The sequence below is a fragment of the Sceloporus occidentalis genome, unplaced genomic scaffold (assembly GCF_023333645.1).
Source record: "Sceloporus occidentalis isolate IW3139 unplaced genomic scaffold, rSceOcc1.0.p SCAF_18, whole genome shotgun sequence".
Lineage (NCBI taxonomy): Eukaryota > Metazoa > Chordata > Lepidosauria > Squamata > Phrynosomatidae > Sceloporus > Sceloporus occidentalis.
The window spans coordinates 3,035,223-3,057,630 of NW_028316998.1; the positions used below are offsets into that span (position 1 = coordinate 3,035,223).

Genomic DNA, 22,408 nt, shown 5'->3' on the forward strand with positions numbered 1-22,408 from the left:
AGTTTTCTACGTACAGAACAGCTATTGCTGTTTCTATTTAGCTGTCAGACATGTATTAATGAACATCAACTAGAGATCGGACACTCACAATTTAAAGTTACCAAAGGAACAAAACATAACATCTTATATAAAATGACAAGTCCTTTGAGTTAGGCAAATCTGCCTTACAGTCGTGTCCCATTCATTATGGCTGTCAGAGTTAAAATAAACATGAATACTGAGTAATTACCCTTATCAAAACATTCAGCTTACTACACACTGATAGCTCCCGGAGAATACCGGCTCTTAGAGTAAATAACACTTTCAGAAATTAGAAAGCTACAAAATACTTCCCTTGATATTTCTGCTGCACAAATGTAATTGTATTTATATTAGGCATCCAAACATATTTTTTTTTGAATTATGACATAATTATGCATTCTTCCCTTTTTACACAACAGTGGAATTTCCCGTGATAGTTAGACAACATCTGCTGAACGATACATTTTAGGGTAAATCATGTGGAATATGTCATATTTTATAGATGCCATTAATACTCCCAGTGAGAGTTTGAAATCTTAGGTGAACGCAATATCACCGGTATGATCATTTAACTCCTTCGGTATCTTAGCTCCGAATTTTTTTTTCTATTGATTGCTTTAATCTTGAAAAAAACTTTTATTTTATACATTAAATACTATGGTGATTACACTCAAAATGTGATTCTAGTGCTTAATTTGAAAATTGGTCTTTTTAGCTGGCAAACAATGAGATGTTCCAATCATCAAAAAAACATTCCACTAGAAGGTAAAGTGATCAGACCACTTTCAAAATTTAGCATCAGGTTCATGCGTATGTATTACCACATTTGATTATGAATGACCAAAGGAATGTCCTGTTTTGTTTTTACATTTTATTCTGGCTCATTTTTAAGCTTGCTTATTCGTCATCATGTGACTTATACAATACAATAAAAGTTGAAATGTATACAATTTGCTTATAAAGCCTATTATTCAGAGCAATTGCTTAAACGGCCTCTGGGCTTGTGGACTGCTGTATGGCCTTGACCATTTTTAATTAGCGCATTGTTACAAAATCTCACACCTGGGAACTTTACAGCAATGCTTCCCTAAAGATGTCTGCCTTTTTCAGAATGGAAATTATAATGAGTGAAGCCTGGCTAAATGTGGCAGGACACTGGGTGTGAGAAAGGAGGACACGTGTCCTATTTTGACATTAGAAAGAAATCGGTTTTGCCTTTTAAAGTATGCTAATAGGTGTTGATATTCTTTGTCTTGTTTAAGTCCTCCTCCGAATGCCTCTACTGTAAACTAGGAGCGTACTACAGTGTCCTTCATGCACAGGTTCAGTAGAAGTCCCATTCTTCTTTTAAATGGTACCTGAGTTCCCATCGTAATCTATAGAAGTAACGATCACATGTATGCTATCTGAACACTTATGTTTGCTAGCATACATGTGACTTCAGTGTGAGCTCTACTGATTACATGCTTATGCTTCCTGTTTTTGGTGGCAAAGAAGTTTCACTTCCACCATCAGTTACTAAAGAACCCATGCTATGATTTTGCATGCAGTAAAATGCCTAAGGTTTCATGCAAAATGCACTCCAATAAAATTAAACAATAAAAAAATTCTGGGGACAAAGGTTATGCCTTTGGGGATTAGATGGACTGCCCTGGTAACATGCTAAATCCTTGTAGGTTTATATACCGAACATAAAATGCCAAAATAGTATCAGATGCCTGCGCCCAATAAAAGCAGTAAAAGAGCTGAGGACTAAAAACTCTAAAAGTTCAGATAGCAATATCAAACAAATGGGTCTATATGCTAGGAAGTTAAGTGGCAAGTAACTCAACTTACCAAAGTCAACTTCAGTCACATGCGCTTGCTAACACCAATTCACTAATCTACTTTAAATGTTGTGAGTATCGTGTCTCATAGTTTTTAGAATTTTAGAAATTCTACTTGAACTCTCCAAATTAAAAACAGACCAATCTATGGGGCCTGGTGGAATATACCCAAAATGATTAAAAGATCTGCGACGTGTCCAGGCAAAACCGCAAGCAGACCTGTTTAACCAGTTAGTATTGACAGGAATAGTTCCAGGAGACTGGAAGTTGGCAACTGTAGTACCACTGCACAAAAAAAGTAGTAGGGAAGACTTGTCCAACTATAGGCCAGAAATCCTTGCGTCAGTAGTTGGCAAATTAATGGAAACCATGTCTGGAAGTTATGGTTTGCATGATTAGAAACAGCACAATTTTACTACAGGAAGACCGATCAAATTAACGTAATTTTTTTTTTATGCGTAACTTAGATAATAGACCTGTTAATATCGCCTATCTATACTTCAGTACGGCGTTTGAAACTGTCCCCCATAGAAGGGCTTATAAATAAATTGCGGGCTTTGGGGTAAAAATAGTTGAGTTGATGGGAGGCAGAAGGTTGTAGTTAATGCTGTATATATTCAATTCTTTGCTTCTAGATGTATTGGTTTTTAAAGAAAATTCTTCTGTATTTTTCATTGTTTTATACCTTTACGTATATTTGATGTCATGTATTTTAGTGATACAACAATCATGTCACGTTTACCCTTTCAAAATAGTTTATTGCTTTTACCACACCACAGCATCACTCTCAGCTTCTCAGAGACAATATTTAGCAATAAGGTACATCATCTTTACTGTTGATGCATGCCATATTGCATTATCATGAACAAATAGCGTACTGAACTTTCACTGATCAAAGCAATAGAGTAAAACACCTGTATAGGCAAATATGTCACAACCAAAGGTATTAATCCTGGGAAGTAATAATGAAGAGTTAAAGAATGCATATTCTGCTCAGATGCTTAGATGTTATGTAGGGAAGTTCTCCCTTACTCTTTAGCTCGTGTTTAGAACATTGACGTAATTATGGAAGTCACTGCCCTAGTTCTTGTCCACAGCCGTGCCCCCAGCTGACCATGCACAAAAAAGGGTTCTTCATGTCTTCTGCCAGTCTCCTTTGTGCAGAACATATTCATTTTCTGGTGCTGCATATACAAGGCAAGTTTCAGGGGACATTTTTGATCTCCTTAACTGCCCATTAGTGTCATGATTCCTTTTATGCCATTTCAAGGGACATTGTAAACCATACAATGCTCTTAAACCCATTTGCTCTTGTCCCCTGCCCCTTTCCCCAGCTCATTGGCTTGCGGGAGATGCATTTGGCCAAAGACATTTCCGGCTAGCCAGCGTGTGTGTGTGTGTGGTTCGTGCAAAACCTCCAGGAATGGCTGTCCATCCAAAACTGATGAGAAAGTGGGAGAACAGGAGTGCTATGGCTCTAGAGCTAGGTAGATGTAAGTGTTTTTTTATGGTTTTTTTCCCATTCTGCTAAAAAAATAATATTAAAGTACTTACAAATGACTTAAATATGCATTCTTTGTTGGTGAGGCCACATGGGGCACTAGATATGTATAGTGCATGAGGCACTCTTATACGTAGTTTTTGAAAACTAAGTTATAATATTTGTTACAGAAATTTGCATTATTGTTACATGTAAAATAGATTATTTGAGTATAGCGGACCAATTATTGTTATAGTTACATAACTGTAATAAGTTCATTTTAGTTGGTTGCGTAATTGAAAGTATATAATGCATAATAAAGATTGCTGCTGACCATAATTCATCAAAAGTAGCCCCATACCTTCTGCATCCCTGATGGTCTTTGCTTACATGACATGCGGGTTTAAATTACATGGAAGTATATGATGGAACATTTTGTTTATACCTCCTATAAAGGGATTCATAATAATTAAAATAATTCAGATTCAGCAATTATAAGTATAAAAAAAACCTCTTTTATGTTCTAGGTAATCTATAACACAGCTAATTGCCAAACTCTCTGTAGTCTCTACAGTGTATCAGGATACTGATCTACTTTTAACAAAGTGAGCTCCATAGTAACAAGATAAGGTATTAAAAAAGTCATAAAATGCAAAATTATATTACGCTATTTCTCATTGATATTCCTTTTCCTTTCTACTTAAATAGACCCAGAATTATGAACTTCCATCGACAAGCTGTTCCAGGTAGCACTATTTTCAGCAATATTAATGTAATTACAAATGTCTCTTTTCAGAGTGAAGGATTTTTCATAGAGAGCTCATGTAGACCTGTTCATTATATGATCCGTGTCACCAGAATAGATATGTCTCTGAATAAGAGATGTAAAAAATATATGATTCATGAATATGAAGATGCCTTTATGGAATAGAACTGGAACGGCTAGAGGGACTTTGGAAAGCTGCCACCCATTTGTGTGTGTATATATATATATATATATATATTTATATTGTTCAGTGCATATTCTGAGCAATTTAATTAAAAGTGCAATAAAATGAATTTACAGCAGCCAAAAAATTAAGTGCTATGAAAGTGAAAGAGCTGGTTTTGAAAAGGTTGAGATTATAGGTCTATAAATGTTTTTTTCCAGAGAGCGGTAATAGGAGCGTAAAAGGATTTATCAGTTAGAATTTCATTAATGCTGATAATGTCATAATGAGTGCCTAATGTTGTAAATGCAATGTTCAAATCTCGAAAATCCTGCTTGATTAAACTGGTCAGAGACAACACTATACAGTTGGTTGCGCCTTGCATACATTGGCACCAATTTGCCCCGGCTACTCATTCCTTAATTAAAATAAAACACACCGTGTATATCAAAACAACTGCTTTATAATTATTTAAATAAAACAAACAAAAAAGAATTACACCCAAATCATACTGAATAACACTGATCAGTAAATAACATATATCATTTCCTTCATGATGATAAAAACGGCTTATGTCCCACTTAATTAAAAATTCAGGTTTGTCCATTATTATTACATATCCGTCAGATAATACATTAGTTATATTTTTTTGGTGTACGTAAACTACTTGTGTTGCTTACATTTTACTACATTTTCACTTAAAATAAAAATAAGTTCTTATTACGTTGTTTTCCTGTTTAGTGTTTTAAAGTGAAACCACCTAAAGTTATCTTAATCCAGTAAGGATGTGTTGATTCCCTTGATGTTCTTGAAAGAGAAAGACAGTCTACTTTAATATTTCACTTTTTTTTCCGCTTGACAGCCGGTATTGTCTTCTCACAGGCAGAAAAAAAATGAATTTCTTTTGCTCATTCCATTATGAAAATATCAGAATATGAAACATAAAATGTCCATGTGTCTCTCCTTAACCAGCTCAGGGTTTTCCACAATGTCAAAGATGAAGCTGTCAGAATGAGAGAGTGCTAATAGATGTCTCCCGTTACAAATCAGGGGAGTTACAACAAATCAAATATTGGATTTATTTCCAGTTCATCCATTGACTTTTTTTTATACTGGTTTGACATAGACGAGAATTCAAAACTATGAGACACAAAAGCATGACGATGATGATGTCCATTGAACCAACTGGATGGAACTTTGTTCATCCTAACTAATTATATTTATAGTGTGTAATTCCCATATGATATAGACAAGACATTTGGCATCTGGGAAGGCATTGGGACGCATAGGACCAGCTGTCTTGTTAGTTTAATTGAACAAAATGCTTTTTTTTTTTTTAGGTAGAGTAGGCTGCGTACAAATATCGCCCCTTTTTCGTTGTCCCTTTTTCCCTACAGTGTCTATAAGACCAGTATTGATAAAAAGGTTACACTAAAATGTGGAAATATAAAAAGCAAAGCAACAAATGAAAAAAAATGCCTCTTGGAAGCTCATAAATTGTACTATAAAAAGTATCTGACATTAAATCTGCACAATTTTCAAATATTAAACAATTGGTTGAGCAGATGGCCTCCATTAGAAGCCACAGATACAGCTACTCCTCATTTTTAGATGCTGATTTTTTCTCCGGTACTGGAAAAAAGGCAATATATTATGAGTCTTTGTCACTGTCTGCACCCCCATACATATCTGCTAGTTTTTTAAACCGAGGCCCCCAGTCACTGAGGTAATCATAGTCTTGATCTCCATCTGTAGTGACTGATTCCAAAGAGCTTAGAGACTCTGCCACAGAACCATTTCCTTCATAGGCATACGTAGCTAAAGAGTCATAGGGAGGTGCGGTTGGATCTGTATCATTGTCTTTTAACCTTTGGTTAATGAAATCTCTAACATCAGTGTTATCTCTTGCTGTTGGTGTTCGACGTGGAAAAAAGAGCGTTTCTGGTATAATATCTCTGCGTAGTTTATTGTCCTCTATGGCTTCTGGATTCCTCAGTGTGCCAATATCAAAGGCCTGTGTATCCTCTTCTCCACCACCCTCATCATTGTAGCTCACAATGTTATCTCGGATGTCTTCTTTGGAAACAATTAATGGTTCCTTCTTTCTCTGTCGTCTTAGAGCCGCAAAGAGAACAACTGTCACTGGAAAGAGAAAGAAGGATATATTAATGTATCTAATAATGCTTTATCACAAACAAATAATATAGATTTTCAGTTTTGGATACTGAAACGTTTTAGCTATATTCACAACATTATGAAGAAGATTAGCTTTTCCATCTGTACGTTGAATCAGAACAACTGTATGTTGCACTCTAAGTTGCTACACTGAAAGATAGAAATGGCCTTTGGAGACTTTTCTTACATTTAAGAAAACTATACAGATGCACAATACAATAACTAAAAACAAGAAAATATCTCCAAATAAATACTTGTCATTATATAATAATTCAATGGACATGTTAAACTCAGTATTTCTTAATTCTTGACTTTTGGCCTCCAGCCTAGGCTATGTAGAGTACTGGATCACAACACGAGTATCCTAATTCAGGCTTCACTTTGCATAGGGAACCATCAGAAAGGCAGCGGCCACACAGAAGAACTGTTCTGGACAGTAGTTCTCCATGTTTTTTTCTTTCCTTCAGACACATGTATGTATGCTTGACCTAAAGGATCGGCAATATGCCTACCACAGTGAAAACCTTACTATTCATTATGTAAAAAAATACTAAATTTATAAGATTGCAAAAAAAGACCTGCAAGCATGATTTTTCATAAGTGTTCCTTTCAATCATTTGGATATATGAAAAAAATACTGGAGTTCCAAATTACATCAGACTCAAATAAGAATCACTAATAGCCTGCGTGCTGAAATGTAATTGTTCTATTGTACCTAGTACAATTGTATAAATACAGTAGACACATTGATTGAAGTAACTGTACAAAAGAGATAAAATAAGCCACAATATAATTACACAGTTATACTTAAATCATCCTTTGGTGTAAATCAAAAGAAATGAACATAAAATCTTGAAGGCTGTAAAAAGATCTACAATGTGTTTCTGTGGTTCCTGTGGATATTCTTGTTTAACTGTATTCATGCACAAATTGAAGGCTTATAACGTCTCTTGGAAATATTCCAGATGAGGTCATTTTTAGAATTTTCTCCCTGATTTTACTGCAAATTTCATTATACAGTCCATAAGTATACAGCATATTGCTCCTAGGTCACTTAATGTTAGTCTGTTTCTCTTTGTTTCATAATTTGTGTCCGCTGTTGGGTGTTTCATAACAGAGTAAGACACAGGGCCGTCTTTAATACTGATGGGACCCTTGGCAAGCATTTGCTTGACAACCCCTCCCCCTGCTCCTTAGCATACAATCATGCCCTTCACCCCAACACCAAAAAAAAAAAAGAACTTGCCACACTGACTCTGCAGATTAGGAGGAGACTGTCAGAGTCAGTGTGGTCTTCCATTTTTATGACCCCAGCGCGACTCCAGGTGAGACGTCCTCTATATTTGCAGTTATAGAATAAATAAACAACACAAGGAAACACAGCATTGAAGGTATAGATCAACTGAATAACACAAACCCAGCCTTGCAGGTGTAGGTCAACTGAAAATCAAATGTAAACTCAGTATAAAATGTATAGATCAAATAAATAATGCATGGAAACCCTAACTTGCAGACCCCAAAGGCCAACACTGACACCCAGATTGCACACATAGAAGATGCCCTGGAACACAGATTGCACACATAGGACCTGCCCCAGCACACAATTTGCTTCCATAGCACCCGCCCAGTACCCAGATTGGACTCATAGGACTTGCCATCTTTTCCCCCAAACAGCTTATTAATGCCCCCAAATAGTCTGCCTGCGCCATCTTTGCCTCCAAACAGCCTGCATGTGTCACTTATATCCCAAGCAGCCCGCCTGTGCCATCTTTGCCCCAAACAGCCTGTCATGCATTCTTTGTCCCCCTCCCCCACTTTTATACATTCATGCTAAAACACAAAAAGTTACACACACATCTATGCTATCACACATTTATACATACACACATACTCATTTGCATGTACTCATTTATACACCTTGTTGTCCCTCTATGCCTGGTAGCTTAGCTCACTGCCTCATTTTTGGTGACAGTGGTGATCATGGGCTGGTTAGGGAGATCGTCTGAAGAGCTATAAAATCAATACAAGTCTGAGCACTGATGCAGTTTACCTTGTGGCCAAGGCATACCTCTTGTGACAACTCCTAATGCATAGATCCTGATTTGGACACCTATATATTGGGGACTATGCAGCTGTGTGGAAGAAATTATGTATTGCATTAAACTAGATAATTGGTTTTGCATTAGGATAATTATGTTTTCATTGAACTCACACATTCTTATCACAACCTTTCATATACAGTGTATAATGGCCATATTATTATTATTAATATTATTATTTTTTAAGGAGTGATGTTAAACCTTTGAGTAAGCACTGATTTGTCCCTGATTTGTATTTACTAGCAATGGCAATAATAAATCTATTTTATGGTCTATAGATCTGTTTTTGTCTAGCAAAAGTTGTGCACACAAATAGATTTTTGAATAAAGATTAGTATTAATAAAAATACCAAGAAAGCAAAAAAAAAAGTGCAAAATAATTTTACGTGAAAAAAAAGAAAATAGTGTTTTCATGCTATGCTGGCCTGATAGGTTGAGCTTATGGTATCTTATGGTATCTCAACAAACATCTGAAAAATAATTGGCATGCAAGGAGACTTTTTTTCCCACCATTTAGTACCTAAACAATGCTAATTATTTAATCGAACCGGTCTGAAAGCACGGCAAGCCCCAATTTGCATTTTCTTGCTCTTTGTTAGGTACAAGAATTAGTAAGAATGTCACACAGACAATACTTATTGCTCCACTGTTATGCGTAAGTGGCTGGATGCTTCAGCAAATTTTCTGGGTTTTTTTATTTTCATATTATTATCAGAAAAGAATAGCTAATCTTACTCTGCTTAAAACAAAAATGGTATTTAGTCATTCAAGAGACATCGTCTTCTTCATTCCCTGTTTTCTTTGCTGCTGACTATAATTTTGTTCTCCGCTCAGCTTTTAATTCAACTGAGAAATGAGTTTTTTTGTAAATTAAAATATTAGCAGCGTCTGCAGGATGCCACTGCCCTCAGATGCGTTTGCCCAATGTTGTCCCTAATGTCTTTCCATCTCGCTTTAGCCATCACTAGCGTACACACAAACATAATTATCAGTTAGGATACCCAGGGAAGGATTGCAGCTTCAATTACTGTTCAAAGAGACCGAGAATCAAGAAGATGTGCATTAGAGTTTATCGTGTATGAGAAACAAAGAACATGGCATAATTCTAATATATGCTATTTGTATTCTCTCTTTTCTAAATTTCCCCTGCTGCATATGCCACAGCGTTTCTTAAAAACACTGCAGAAAGAAAAATAGATATGATAGAAATATAGCTTAATAAAATCAATATATGCATGCTGTAAAAATCAGTAGCTGAAGCCAAGAGAGAGACATGTCACGGTGAACAATTGTGCCGTTGCCTTTGTATTTCATATTAATGCATCCCACTTCTGAGTTTATTCGCGAAATGCAAAAAGGAGAAACAGTTACAAATAATGGGGAAGCCTGCCACATCTGGCAAATAAAATGGCAACATATTAATTCAAAAGGAAATGGGGGAAAATACATGAAAAAGTTTTGTTCCAAATGCATATTCATTTTATCAACGCAGCATGGATCCCTTTGAAGATGAAACTATTTTCTATACTACGAGTAAAAAAAACACATGCAAGCCTTCTTCAGGACTAATTACCGTATTTGCTCGATTATAAGACGAGGTTTTTTCCAGAGCAAATGCTCTGAAAAACACCCCTCGTCTTATAATCGGGGTCGTCTTATAATCAGACCTCAAATAGGTCTGACTATGAGACGACTAAGATCCAGATCCCCCGCATCTGCAGGGGACCTGGATCCTCCTGTCTCCCCGCCCCACTTACCGGTACTTCTGAGTCCCCGGTGTGTAGCTGGGGCAGCGTGTAGATGTCTACGCGATTCGCGTAGACAACTTCCGCTGCAGCAGGAAGGAGGTGTGGCTAGCAGCGGGGGTTGTCTGCGTCCATCGCGCAGACCTTCCCCGGCTGTCAGAGATCAGAGTTCCCCGCACCGGTGCCGGAAAATATTTTTCTCAATCATAGCTTTTATTTAAAAAAAAAATAGTTTAGATGAATTAACATTTACTGATAAAACTTTTTTCCTATAGGGCCGTCTTATATTCAGGCTTATTCTTTTTTTCCTAAATTAATATTCAGATTTGGGGGGTCGTCTTATACTCAGGGTCGTCTTATAATCGAGCAAATACGGTATATGCATTACCTGTCAAAAGCAATTCTTACTGCAAAATAATCACAGAGCTGTTATAGCAATTAAGTTTTAAACCAAGGAAATAAATTGCTCTTCCTTCCTGCTAGTGTAAATAAATGACTTTGCGTAAGATAATTTTACGGTGCTTCTGAATTTAAACTATTTAATTAATACTACATTATTTCCCAGTAACGTAGTCATTGCTCAAAATACAGGCAAATGAATAATAAAAAAAAGTAATTTTTCATTGTCAACTTTTAATAAGGATTAACAGTAGGGGACATTTTGTCTCGTTTTTTTATACTTCTTTTACTGTATGTTTAGCAAACCGTTTCCACTTTTTCCTTTTGCATCTATTAGCGGATTTAGTGTTGGCCAATTGGACAGAAGTAGACAGACAGTATAATTATATAGCCTGAACTCTAATACTTTCCTAGGCAGTATGGATTTATGCACCATATATGTTAGAACATTCAGAATATGACTATTAATCTCGCTTGAATCCTCTGCTTTCTAATCTCTTAAAAGGGTAAGAGGGAGAATCTTAGGGTTGTTGTCTCTAGATATTACTATACTGATATCTAGTTGCCTCCAGATATTGCTTAAGTACAAAGAACTATTGGAGTTCATCTCTTTGAACATTGGATGTTGGCTGCTTCTTGTAAAAGGTGCAATTGGTACAAACTCATAGATCACCTATTCAGCATTACCTATAAAATAATATAAAATATTTCCTGTGGTCGTGGCTCTTCCAAATATTTTCACAGACAAGTGAGTAAAATGAGAGTATTATTTATGTAGAAGGTTGGCAAGAAGTTTTGTACTTTAAATAACGCATCTACCCCTCTGTACTCTGATAATAATTAAGTTGAGAGTCAGCACACTAAACCCTTATTTTCTTCCATTACGTACATCAACATTAGACAATCAAATGTTAAGGAGGAAATCTTTCATTGTTCAAGACAGAAGTGAGTGAATGCCTGTTAACATATTTCCAGTTCTTACCTAACAGTATAATAATGCACAGAAGAATTGCAATTAATGCCCCAGTGCTCAGTCCGGTGGGATGGATAAGTGCTTCGGCTGAGCAGGACTGTGTATTTCCTTTGTGGTCGCAGGCACACACGTGGATGGTCAGAGTCCCAGTGCTGCTCTGAACCGGGTAGCCATAGTCAGAAATGACCACAGGCAGGAGGTATGTACTCATCTCGTGACGGCTATAGCCGTTTCTTCTTGTAAGTATACTTGCAGTGTTGTCTGGAAAAAACAAAAATACAATTATTAACCAAGAAAAAGATGGAAGGAATGTTGAATGACAGATATGGTCTAGAGAAAAATTCTAAATTTCATAAAAAGTCCCCAGCCGGTAGTATAACGTATGCCACATTGAACGATCAGGCTTATTGGTGTTCCAGATGCTCAATGGGTCCCTTCTAACCATCTAAGTTACACTATGAAAGTATGTGCTTAGCTAGCATGGCTTTCCCCCAGATTTGCTTCTGAGGTGGAGCACTGGCATATGGTATAATGTTTTAGCACTCCTTACATAGAACATGAGAAGTTAGATCAAGGTAGGGCAACTGAATACAACAAAAACTCCAATAGAAAACATCAAAATGGTTCTGATAACTTCCTTGTTCATAGCACTATGCTCCAGAAGTGCTCCAATTTGCCTTGATAAATATGGCCAATAATATACTAACAAATTACATTTGCATTAAATTAATAAAATCTCATACAGGAAAATACAGTTTGCCGGAAGTCAACACAATAAAATAACAGAATATGAGAAGATCAACTGAAAAGTGGTGTATCAGTACATAAATACATGTATATAGTGCTACATATACATTTCTACCTAAGAGAATGTATGTTTGCAAGAGTAGGGGCCAGTATGTTCACCTCTGTTGTCTTTGACAGTGAAGTTGGGACTGTGGGCCACTGGTGCTGCTAGAGAAAATGAGAACTGGTGTCCACCGAAAGAATCGTCCTTATCAGTCGCGCTTACAACATGTATCACCTGTAAAGAGAAAAAAAACCAAAACACTGTTACATTAGAAAGCTACCTAAATTTCAAATGGCCAAGTAGTAAATAATGGTTCGAGTGTGTGGCAGGATTAGGGTTTGTTATGAGGCTTTGTAACCTACTGATAGCTAACTGTGTTGGAAAAGGAATAATGAATTTAGTTTTTTACATTCTGATCTGTAAACACATTTTATGCTGTTTTTTATATTGTATTAGGCTTTAGCACTTATACCACCCAGCATTTTGAGATCCTAGAAAAAAGGGACAGAGGTTTGAAACTAAACATCCATTTTTGGGAGGTCTTTTTAACTTTGTCTCCATATCTACTTAGCAGTGCTATATATGATATAGCAATGCTTCTTGGAGCATAAGAGGTGCCCTCTGAAATAGTGTCAAGATGGTGGCTAGCAGAGGGCTTGTTTCAGGAAAGCTTTTCTATCTCGCCAGAGGCCTCTCTTGAGATGGTGGCCAGCAGATGGATTGTGGTGCTTCAGACTATTGGTAATGAGCATGACATTTTGAAAGCATACTAACTAAAACAAAGCTAAATATGTGTACGTATGTATGAATACTTCAGTCGCACAGATCTAAACATTGCAGTGGACAAGTTGTCAGATGTTGAGGTTAAAAACCAGACAGTTGTCTATTATATATCTACTACACCATCTACTACATCTACTACACCTACACATCTATTACACCATCAATTATGTTTTATCCAGAGGAAGGCAAACTAACATAGCAAGCATTATCACCAGATACGAATTAGCTCCAAATTAGTTCGTAGTCAAAGTAATTAAGATAAATTTAGTACAAACGTTAACCTTAATATGCTGGGTTGACACGACTAAATAAAACCTCCCAAGCCAAAATTATGCAATATTTTTCCTCATGAACAAGGTGGGATATATACTAAATTATGGAAAGTTTGAGATTTCTTTAGGTGAACACAACTATATTTTACACATTCCATCACTTTTATGCTGGAGAAAAACAAACAAAAAATATGGCTATATTGCTTGTTGCCTTAGCAGTCTAGAATAAATCCTCAGATCCTCATGTTTGATTCTCCAGTATTTTATTACTTATAGCTTCAGAGTGAATTTTCCAGCTGTTTTCATATTGTTTTTAGTTATTTAGTTCCTTAAATTTCGTCTTTACTGGGTTTTTTTAGTGATCTAAGATGCAAGCTCCCTTTGCCATATAATTATAACGCATTTTAGGAATACATCACATTATTCCTGATTTCATCACATTATTCCTGATTTCATAATAGGCTACATGAGAGGGTTAGCAGTGATTTCAGGAAGGGGGTACCTTCTAGATTAAATTAATTTTATCAAGTCTAGAAGCCATCAGTTAGCCATTGTGATGTTTTATTTGCTCTCTATGTAAGTTTTTTGTCTTGTTTAGAACTAACTTATTTGGAAAGTCAATGAAAGGGAAATAAAAACCCCTACCATCTAGAATTTTACATATGTTTAATACATTGTTCATTTTTATTTTATGATACAAAAGCTAATGTCACATGGATAAATAATAATATATCGAATATAAGCTCAAGCAAAATAATAAAAAAATATAAACAAAATATACCACATAATGTTGTTATTAAAGCTAAAAAAATAAAGAAATGTACTTGGATATAAATGTTTTATATATATATATATATATATATATATGTTTATTTGCTCCCTCTTCTAAATAGAAATACTAGGTGAAATCAGGTAGGTTTCCTCAGTTGGGGTTTAATAAACATGCAAGTGGCTTTGTTCGGCAGTCTGGAACACAAAGGGTTATATGTGTTCTTCACATTTTTTGACTTCTGCATGCTGACATTATAATCAGAGTTCTGTTAATTAGCCATTTTGCAAAAAAAAAGGCTGACCATGGAAATTTTGATCGTAATACAAAAATATGACACACAGGACTATAGTGGTATGTAGTAGTCTGACTTTTTAATTAGGTGCTGCTAATGATAATGATAGTGGCATTTATTAATTACAATTCTGCATGCATTTCGAGAGCCATTAATATACCTTAACACCCTTTGCCCAGATATTTTACGCCTCTTACTCTCTGTTGTGTTGTAGCGCTATAAAAATGCTGCCTTTTAGACCAGTGTTTCCTAGCACTCGTCTAAGCAAATGCCGCCTTGTTTTTATCAAACCTTAACCTTTTTTGTTCCGTAGCAGCAATGCCAACCCCTATGTAATAGACATTCAATAATGACATAATTGTTTGCAAAGCATACCTCATCACCTATAGTAAAGTGATAATTTATTCACTAAAGGGAAATATTTAAGGTGAGTGTGTTTTCAGATCCCTCGCTTAACTATTCATTATGAAGGGCCAACACTGCCAAGTTTCTCTAGTGTGAAGGGCTGACCTGGTATAATGCATAATTAATGGTAAGAATACTGAAGAAGTCCCACCGATTTAACCATGGACCATAAAGGGACAGACCCAAGCTCTTCCTGCAGTAGGAGGTCACTCAGGTTGGGCCTCCATCATGGATAGCGAAGTCAAAGTCCAAGTATTTCCTGTCAATTCTTAACTCTCCCTTAGATGAATAAACGCCATGCCTTGCTTATTGGGTTAAGCTATATGAACGGTGCTTAACTAAATAATCAAATTACAGTAACCAGAAGAAAGCTACGTAGTCATCTAGTCTCTTACCGAGACTGTTTGTCTGGTTGCTATATTGCATTTACAAATGAATGGCTTTTAAGCTGTTTGGACTGGATATATTATCCTGGTATAGTCTTCTGGTATACTTCAGAATGGTATAAATTGCTTGCACCCCTTGGCTGGTGCATCATACATGCATAAAGCAAAACCAAAAAGAACATTTTCAGTCTGTGCTCTTAAAAGCCATGCTGCCTAATTTCAAGCCATACCCTCAATGAATGCTCTTCGTTCTCTTTTTCTGAATCCCAAATATGAAATGTAGTCATCCCAGATAAAAAATAGAATATATTTTAATACATTTTGTTTTCCATTTGTGAAAAAGAGAACAAATAGTTTGCTAAATCTAAACAAGATGTGTGGCATAGTAGATGTTCATTTTTTAAATCATTTATCATTTGTACCTGAAGTTTTGTCAGTTCCATGGACAGGGACTAGCACACAAAGAGCCATTATATCTGACCCTTTCAAAGACACGTTAAAGAATTGCTGTAGTTTTATTTATTTCCAAGATTTATCTCCTTCTTTGTGGATTTGTTGCTACAGTTACTTTGTTCTTCTAAAAATGATAAGTTAGCACAACTTACAGGCAGCTTATGTTTCCCTTTAGTCCCTTTAGTCATTGGTATCCCCAAAGGCTTCTCTAATGCCACCAGTTCGCTATTGATCTATTGCCGCCTACTGTGGAAATCGTAATGTCCATTAAGCAAATAATGGCAAAGCTTCCCTTAGTATGACAAACATTAAATGTATTCATCCGGTGTGCCAAAAATCACGGTAGTTTTATTTTTTCCAAGATTTATTTCCTTCTTCATGGATTTGCTGTTACAGTTACTTTGTTCTTCTGAAATGTCTTTATTGCATATGATATCTCCAGGTAGGAGCTGCAGGTCAGTGAAAAGCTGTATGCAGCCTATGGATTCCTCTGCTTTGAAGTATAGGGATAAACTGGAAGCACATAAGTTCATTGGGGAGCATGGGAAACTGGCACTTTCTGTTATTTTACACTAAACAAAGGTATCTACTGATTTCGGTATATTGGGTTATACTGGGTTAATAACAGGTTTTTGAGGGTTGACTCTATGCTGTCTTGCATTCTGAAGACAGGTAGTTTGGGTTACAAAACAAATTCTTTCAATCCAATACTAAGTAAAATAAAACACTAAAACACTACAAATTTACAAAGTAAATATAATAAAATGAAAATTATATTTATTGATTCATATATATATAATGGCATCATATTCTGCAGTGCTGTACAAGTATGGCGAGTGCCTTTTTGGTTCTGTAATACTATAACGTTCATGAATCCCATCTAGACCTCATCAATCCATAGCGTGTGTTTTGGTGCTCAGTGATCTAAAACATCTGTAAAAATATATTTTAAAAAATGTCTTCTTGTAAAACTAACACAATGTTGCACATACTCTGAACTATGGAGTTTCTCAGTTTTATATAATGTTGTTGCGTTTGATATTTGCTTCTTTTGTTCGGGCAATTGTATTCTGCCATCTCTGGTCTTTTAAAGGCAGTGTTGATAATGAGATACTTGACAAAAGGACTCTTTGTACGTTATTTTATATTAATCTGCAACGTACCAAACCATTTTCAGAGCAGTGGGGTTCAGTTCTCTGACTCGGCCAGTTTGCCGTTTTCGAATACAGCTTAATTGAAAGTAAACTGAATATACACACACCTGTTCAGCCTTTGCGTTTTCACACACAATGATGTCATACAACATGGCAAACACAGGGGCATTGTCATTCACGTCCAAAACCTTAATGAACACAGGAACACGACTGCTGTCTTTAGGATTACCTGTAACAAAAAGATAAGAGCATCGTCTATTGTTGCTGTGTAGGGTAAAAAACATTCAGGGATGAAAAGCCAATGGCTAAAATTCTATGGGGAGATTTTTTTGTACTTTTTAAAATGTATTTGTATTTTCTATTTAATGGTGCCTGCAAGTCTTTAGATCTGACAATGAAATGGCTAATTAGTAGAATGCAAGCTGTGTATCAAAACTTCCAGCAATCCTCTAGGGCAAACAAATGAAGCCACAGCTTCATTTTCAAGAATGAAACCACTGTATAACATAAGATAAAAAGAAAATAATAACCATGAATGAATATTAGGGATGTTTAGCACCTTTAAATCCATGATATTGTCAAGTAGGCAGGTGTCATAGCAAATATAAAAGGCATACAAATAGTTTTTAAAGCTGTATCGACTAAGAACTCTATCTCGGTGAGACAGGTTCATAAATGTGTCAGAGGCTTTATCCGAGATATCCTTTGTCTAAAAATGCATTGAGGAAGTCCCCGGTTGACCCTGAGCTCACCATTGACAATTGAAATGCTGAGAAGGGGATTTATTAATTGGTCTAGGTAGCACTGTTTAGCAGCTCAATCCTTATTCGAAGGTGTTAGATGGTGTGAGATTTGAAGGTGATGGTGTTAGATGCCCTTCTGTACAGTTCTCGGTTCTATATTCCAATGCACGCTTTATCATGAAATGCAACTTGTGCATGTCTTCAGGATCAATACTCCACTTTTAAATGTTAGTTGAAAGCAGATACATTATGCATTTTGTAACAGATATACATTTTTATTAAATGACTCGGTCAACCATAAGAGAGTAGGTGGCAACACCTGTTTTGTGAAGGGAATACATTTTCATCTGTTCATTGTGCTAGGTAAATAACAAATCAGTAGACAAATTATATTTTAATAAGGTATATTCTTCTGTTCGTATAATGCACCGTAGGAGATCCTATGTGTAAGCAACCCACTCAACAGAATAACAGGCGCTTAAATTAGTATGTTAATGGCATACAGATATAAACAGGAAGCCTCCGATACAAATATCATCCCATCTATACATTTCTGAGGGATTTGCTTTGCACAAAGAAGAGATTACAGTTCATTTTGCATAATAGGCTCAGTTTATACCTAAATGACAGTAACCCTCCGGTATCTTTGCGAGATTCGGTTATAATGCTTGTCTTAAGTGTGCACATCTGCCGTTACCAGATCCCCATTTGTAAGTGTGTCTGCTTTTTCGGATTGACTTCAGACTTACTACTAATTATATTAACTCTAATCTTCCTCTGGGTGACTTCCAATAAAGATAACATTGCCTTTTTTTTAACTGAAAATATAGTTTACTGTGCAGCTAGACAATAGTCCTAGTTACAGTATAATTAAATTATTATGCCAAATCGTCGGCTGTACAACTTACATTAAGCGATCATTTTTACTCAGACACTATTTACTTCAGCCATTTGATAAGGCAAACAAAAACATATTATCTTTCCTTCATCTATCCGTCTGGAGCATCAGTGCCACGGCTTGTTTTGTAGGTGGTCCACACAAATACTATGTGTAACAGATGAACTATAGGCAGCAGACGATAAGGTTCTCTGTATATGCCGCTAGTGTTTTGTTAAGGGGTGTAGAAAATATATCCATAGTTCTGATGAAACATGGTATGCTGTTTTGCCTTTATTTCAAGTCTTTGAGGAAACGGGGTTCCGATGCTTTGCAGACACTGCTTCAATGTCATCAATGACGCTCAGGATAATTAGACCTTCTGGGTTGAACAGCTGTATGACCATGCTTTGATTTAAAATGTCACCCAAAATATTAATCATTAGCGCATAAATGTTGCTTTAGCTTTTTTAACACATCATGTGGTAGATCTTAAGTCATTTCTACTAAACAATTTCAACCTGCCAGTTTTCTTTAGGCATTTTGAACACTCATTAGAAGTTCCTCCTGCTTTCTGGGTTTTTTACTGCATCGGGTTTTAAAATGCTATTGTATAATCAGCCATTTAGGAAGGTAACGTCAGCTGCATGCTGCAAGCAAAAGAGTCATGGAAGGTCCATCTGTTTTATTGCATGTGCCCAGCACACCTACCTACCTACCTACCGTTCTACTGACATAAAATCCCAGTGTTCTACTTAGCAGAAGACACAGGAACATGTACAGCATGCTGTGGTGGTGATATGCCCCCAGTTTTATGGGGGCCCTCCTTTGGACTTGCCATTCTAGCTTTAGGCCCAATTGGCCTAGGTCAGGACATGCCAGTGCATGTACCTTTAAAACTTCAATATGTATGTTGAAAATGTTAGCTAACTCATAGACAGCTTTTTTTGTGCTATACTAATATTAAAATTATGTTTCTTTAATTATTTGTATTGCCAAAGGCTTCTCTAATGCCACTAGTCCACTAACGATCTATTGCAGCCTATTATGAAATTCTTAATGACCAGTAAGCAAATAATGGCAAAGCTTCCCTTAAACATATTCATCCTCTGTGCCATGAAATAATTAAGTGTTCTTAAGCCTTATTCAGCAAAAGAATTTCGTACAAGGCAGGGGTGGCGATGTAGAATGAACTTACCGATCTCAGTTGCTATTACAGTAATGTTGTGCCAAGGCAGTGTTTCTCTATCCAGAGGTTTTGATGTATAAATTGATCCGTTTCCAGAATCAATGTTGAAAATCCTGTCCATGTCTGTATGACGATCAACTGAATACCTGCAAGCAGAGTTCAGTACTTAAGTGCAGGTCTTCGTCAAGCCATTGTTAAACATAAAAGTAGAAATAGTTAACCACTCACTAAATTATAAATGTTACTCAAATAGCAGCAACAACGAAACATACAATTACATAAGAAGCTTTCAGTGTCACTACATTAAGAGCAACATGTTAGAATTCCGGAAATATCTGACTATAAATGTCAAAACATTTTTTAATAAAACCTAAGCTACATAACAACAAGTACTCAGATAATCCACTTTTGATTGATGCTTACAATGGCGATTTTTGTAAAGAATTATTAAAAAGCATGCCATGTAAGGTTTCCGTTTTTGGAGAAAAATAAAAGTATTGGGTACTATGGTGCTTTACATAATCTTTATTCATTGGAATGACCATATGCTGTAGGTATGCATTTGAGGTTGGGTCTTACATAAAAAGGAAAATCCCAATCTGTAATTGGCTACTGTTTAGTAAAGTCTATATTTTCTACCAAATAAAAGCCACCTTACATCAAGGTTAGTTTCAAGATAGTCTATAAAAATAATTGATCTGGGAGATAACAAACCACAACAATAGTTAATAGTACACACAATACGACTTTGTTGCTTTTATGGAGTTTTATGGTTAATTTCAAGATGGTGGGTAACTCAAGTACAGTGCATCGATGTGTTGACACCAACTACATCAATGTATACAAAACCAAAAACTGTCTGCTCTTCTCACCCTAATAAAGGGTTTGCCAACTACATCAAGCCAGGTTATAGACTGTTAAAGCCATACGAATGATGCCATTGATATGTCATACAAAACAATGTTCTAATGCGGAAGGAAGCTGATGACTTAAATATAGATCACTAAACGTGTTCAATGGAATACTTTAACTTCTGCCAGGTGGAAATCAGATATTAAATTGTTAATTAACCAAATGAAGTAACTGCTGGAGACAGGATACATGATATATTCCTTGCAAGATTAATGCATAATACTGTCTTCCATATACTCCTGTGATGTCCCGGCTACTCATACAGTGGTAAGCAGGGCCTAATAAATGTTTAACTCGAGTCTTACTTCACTGGACTTCTTGCAGCATCTGGATCCTGTGCTGTCACGGTCCCAATAATGCTATTTATTCCGGCATCTTCCTTCACTTCAAGTACATAAGCTGGTTTATTGAATATAGGTGGCTCATCCACATCATCCACTATTATTTTAACCGTAGCAATGTCCTTGAAAGGTTCAATCAGCATAAATTGTGGGTCCACATAACTATTGACTGCTTCAACCTTCAAAGTGTACTGCCTCTTTCTTTCAAAGTCCATGGCCTGTAGGAAGAGATGCAATTAGTGTTAACGCGAGTTAGAGAGAAAACCCCCCAGAACTAATTACATCATTATATACAGTACCAAAGGACATAGGGTCCACAGACTTTCATCATTTTTGTTTTGTCTTTTTTATGTTTTCTTTCTTTCTTTTTTTTTGAGCTTCAGATTACAAATATACTAATGGATGAAGACTTGTTTTTTTTCTTACAAAAAGTATGGAGCATCATTTCCTTGCTCAGCACACAAATGTGTACAATATACTTATTTTGAAATGTATACCGCATCAAAATAATCTATATCATATATATATATAGGATGGTTGCAGTAAGGTGAAAAACTTAACATACTCAACTATAAAGTATTAAGGGTCACACTGGCCTTTCTTAGAGGAGAAACATGCTCACGCGTACTCAAACCTCAACACTGCCTTGGATCTAGTGTGGTGGCACTGATATGTCACTGCAAGACTGAAAAGGTATCTTGATAAATTGGGGCAAGAGTCCCCCATTATACAGACTGCATGGGGATAGGAGCAAAACTTAAGTTGAGAATAAGTAGGGGCACAGAGCTGTCCACTAGGGTCTTGTCACATATCCATGCTAATGCCCAAACAAGATTACAACTGATGGTGCAAAGCAACAGTATAAATTATAAATTCTAATCAAATGTTTTTGTTACAGCCGCAAAACCATAAAGGGGCTATTGATCTAGCCCTCTTTAGATAATAACACAATGTAATTACACACAAATGGCAAATTTGTACAGGTTGTGAATGAAAATAAGACCCGATTAATTGTTTAATAGAGATTCATCAAACACCTGCTTTATTGGTAACTGGAGAAATAAATGTTGCTGGACGTGAATGATAATAGCATACAGTATATTTGTTTAAATATGATCTGTTTGTTGTTACAAGCAGAGTTCAAGACAACAGATGAAAAAACTATTTGATTCCCCCAGTGGGTTTCTCCGTGTTTGTTATAATATTAATATTACGAGAAATAAACTATTCTAAATAGGTCCCAGTAAGTAACAATTTTGAATAACAACTGTGCCCATACTGTATATATGTAAGTATATTTTTATGCACTAAAAATTGTCAGGACAAGCAGACACTGAGAACCAGATCCATAGAGGCAGGCATCTACCGCACCAGACAGGGCCCAAGGTGCGA

General features: G+C 36.1%; 1 protein-coding gene across 2 annotated transcripts in view; it reads right to left on the bottom strand.

The window, feature by feature from the left end:
- Window positions 1–5,907: 5,907 nt before the first annotated feature.
- Window positions 5,908–22,408, bottom strand: part of LOC149302551 (cadherin-6-like) — a 53,590-nt gene continuing 37,089 nt past the window's right edge. For both annotated transcript variants that reach the window (XM_089482285.1, XM_089482286.1), the window contains 6 exons: window positions 20,981–21,234; window positions 19,773–19,909; window positions 17,062–17,183; window positions 12,554–12,671; window positions 11,657–11,908; window positions 5,908–6,398 (listed from right to left, as the gene is read on the bottom strand). In XM_089482285.1, coding sequence (XP_089338411.1) covers window positions 5,908–6,398; window positions 11,657–11,908; window positions 12,554–12,671; window positions 17,062–17,183; window positions 19,773–19,909; window positions 20,981–21,234 — 1,374 coding nt within the window. The remainder of the gene's footprint in view (window positions 6,399–11,656; window positions 11,909–12,553; window positions 12,672–17,061; window positions 17,184–19,772; window positions 19,910–20,980; window positions 21,235–22,408) is intronic.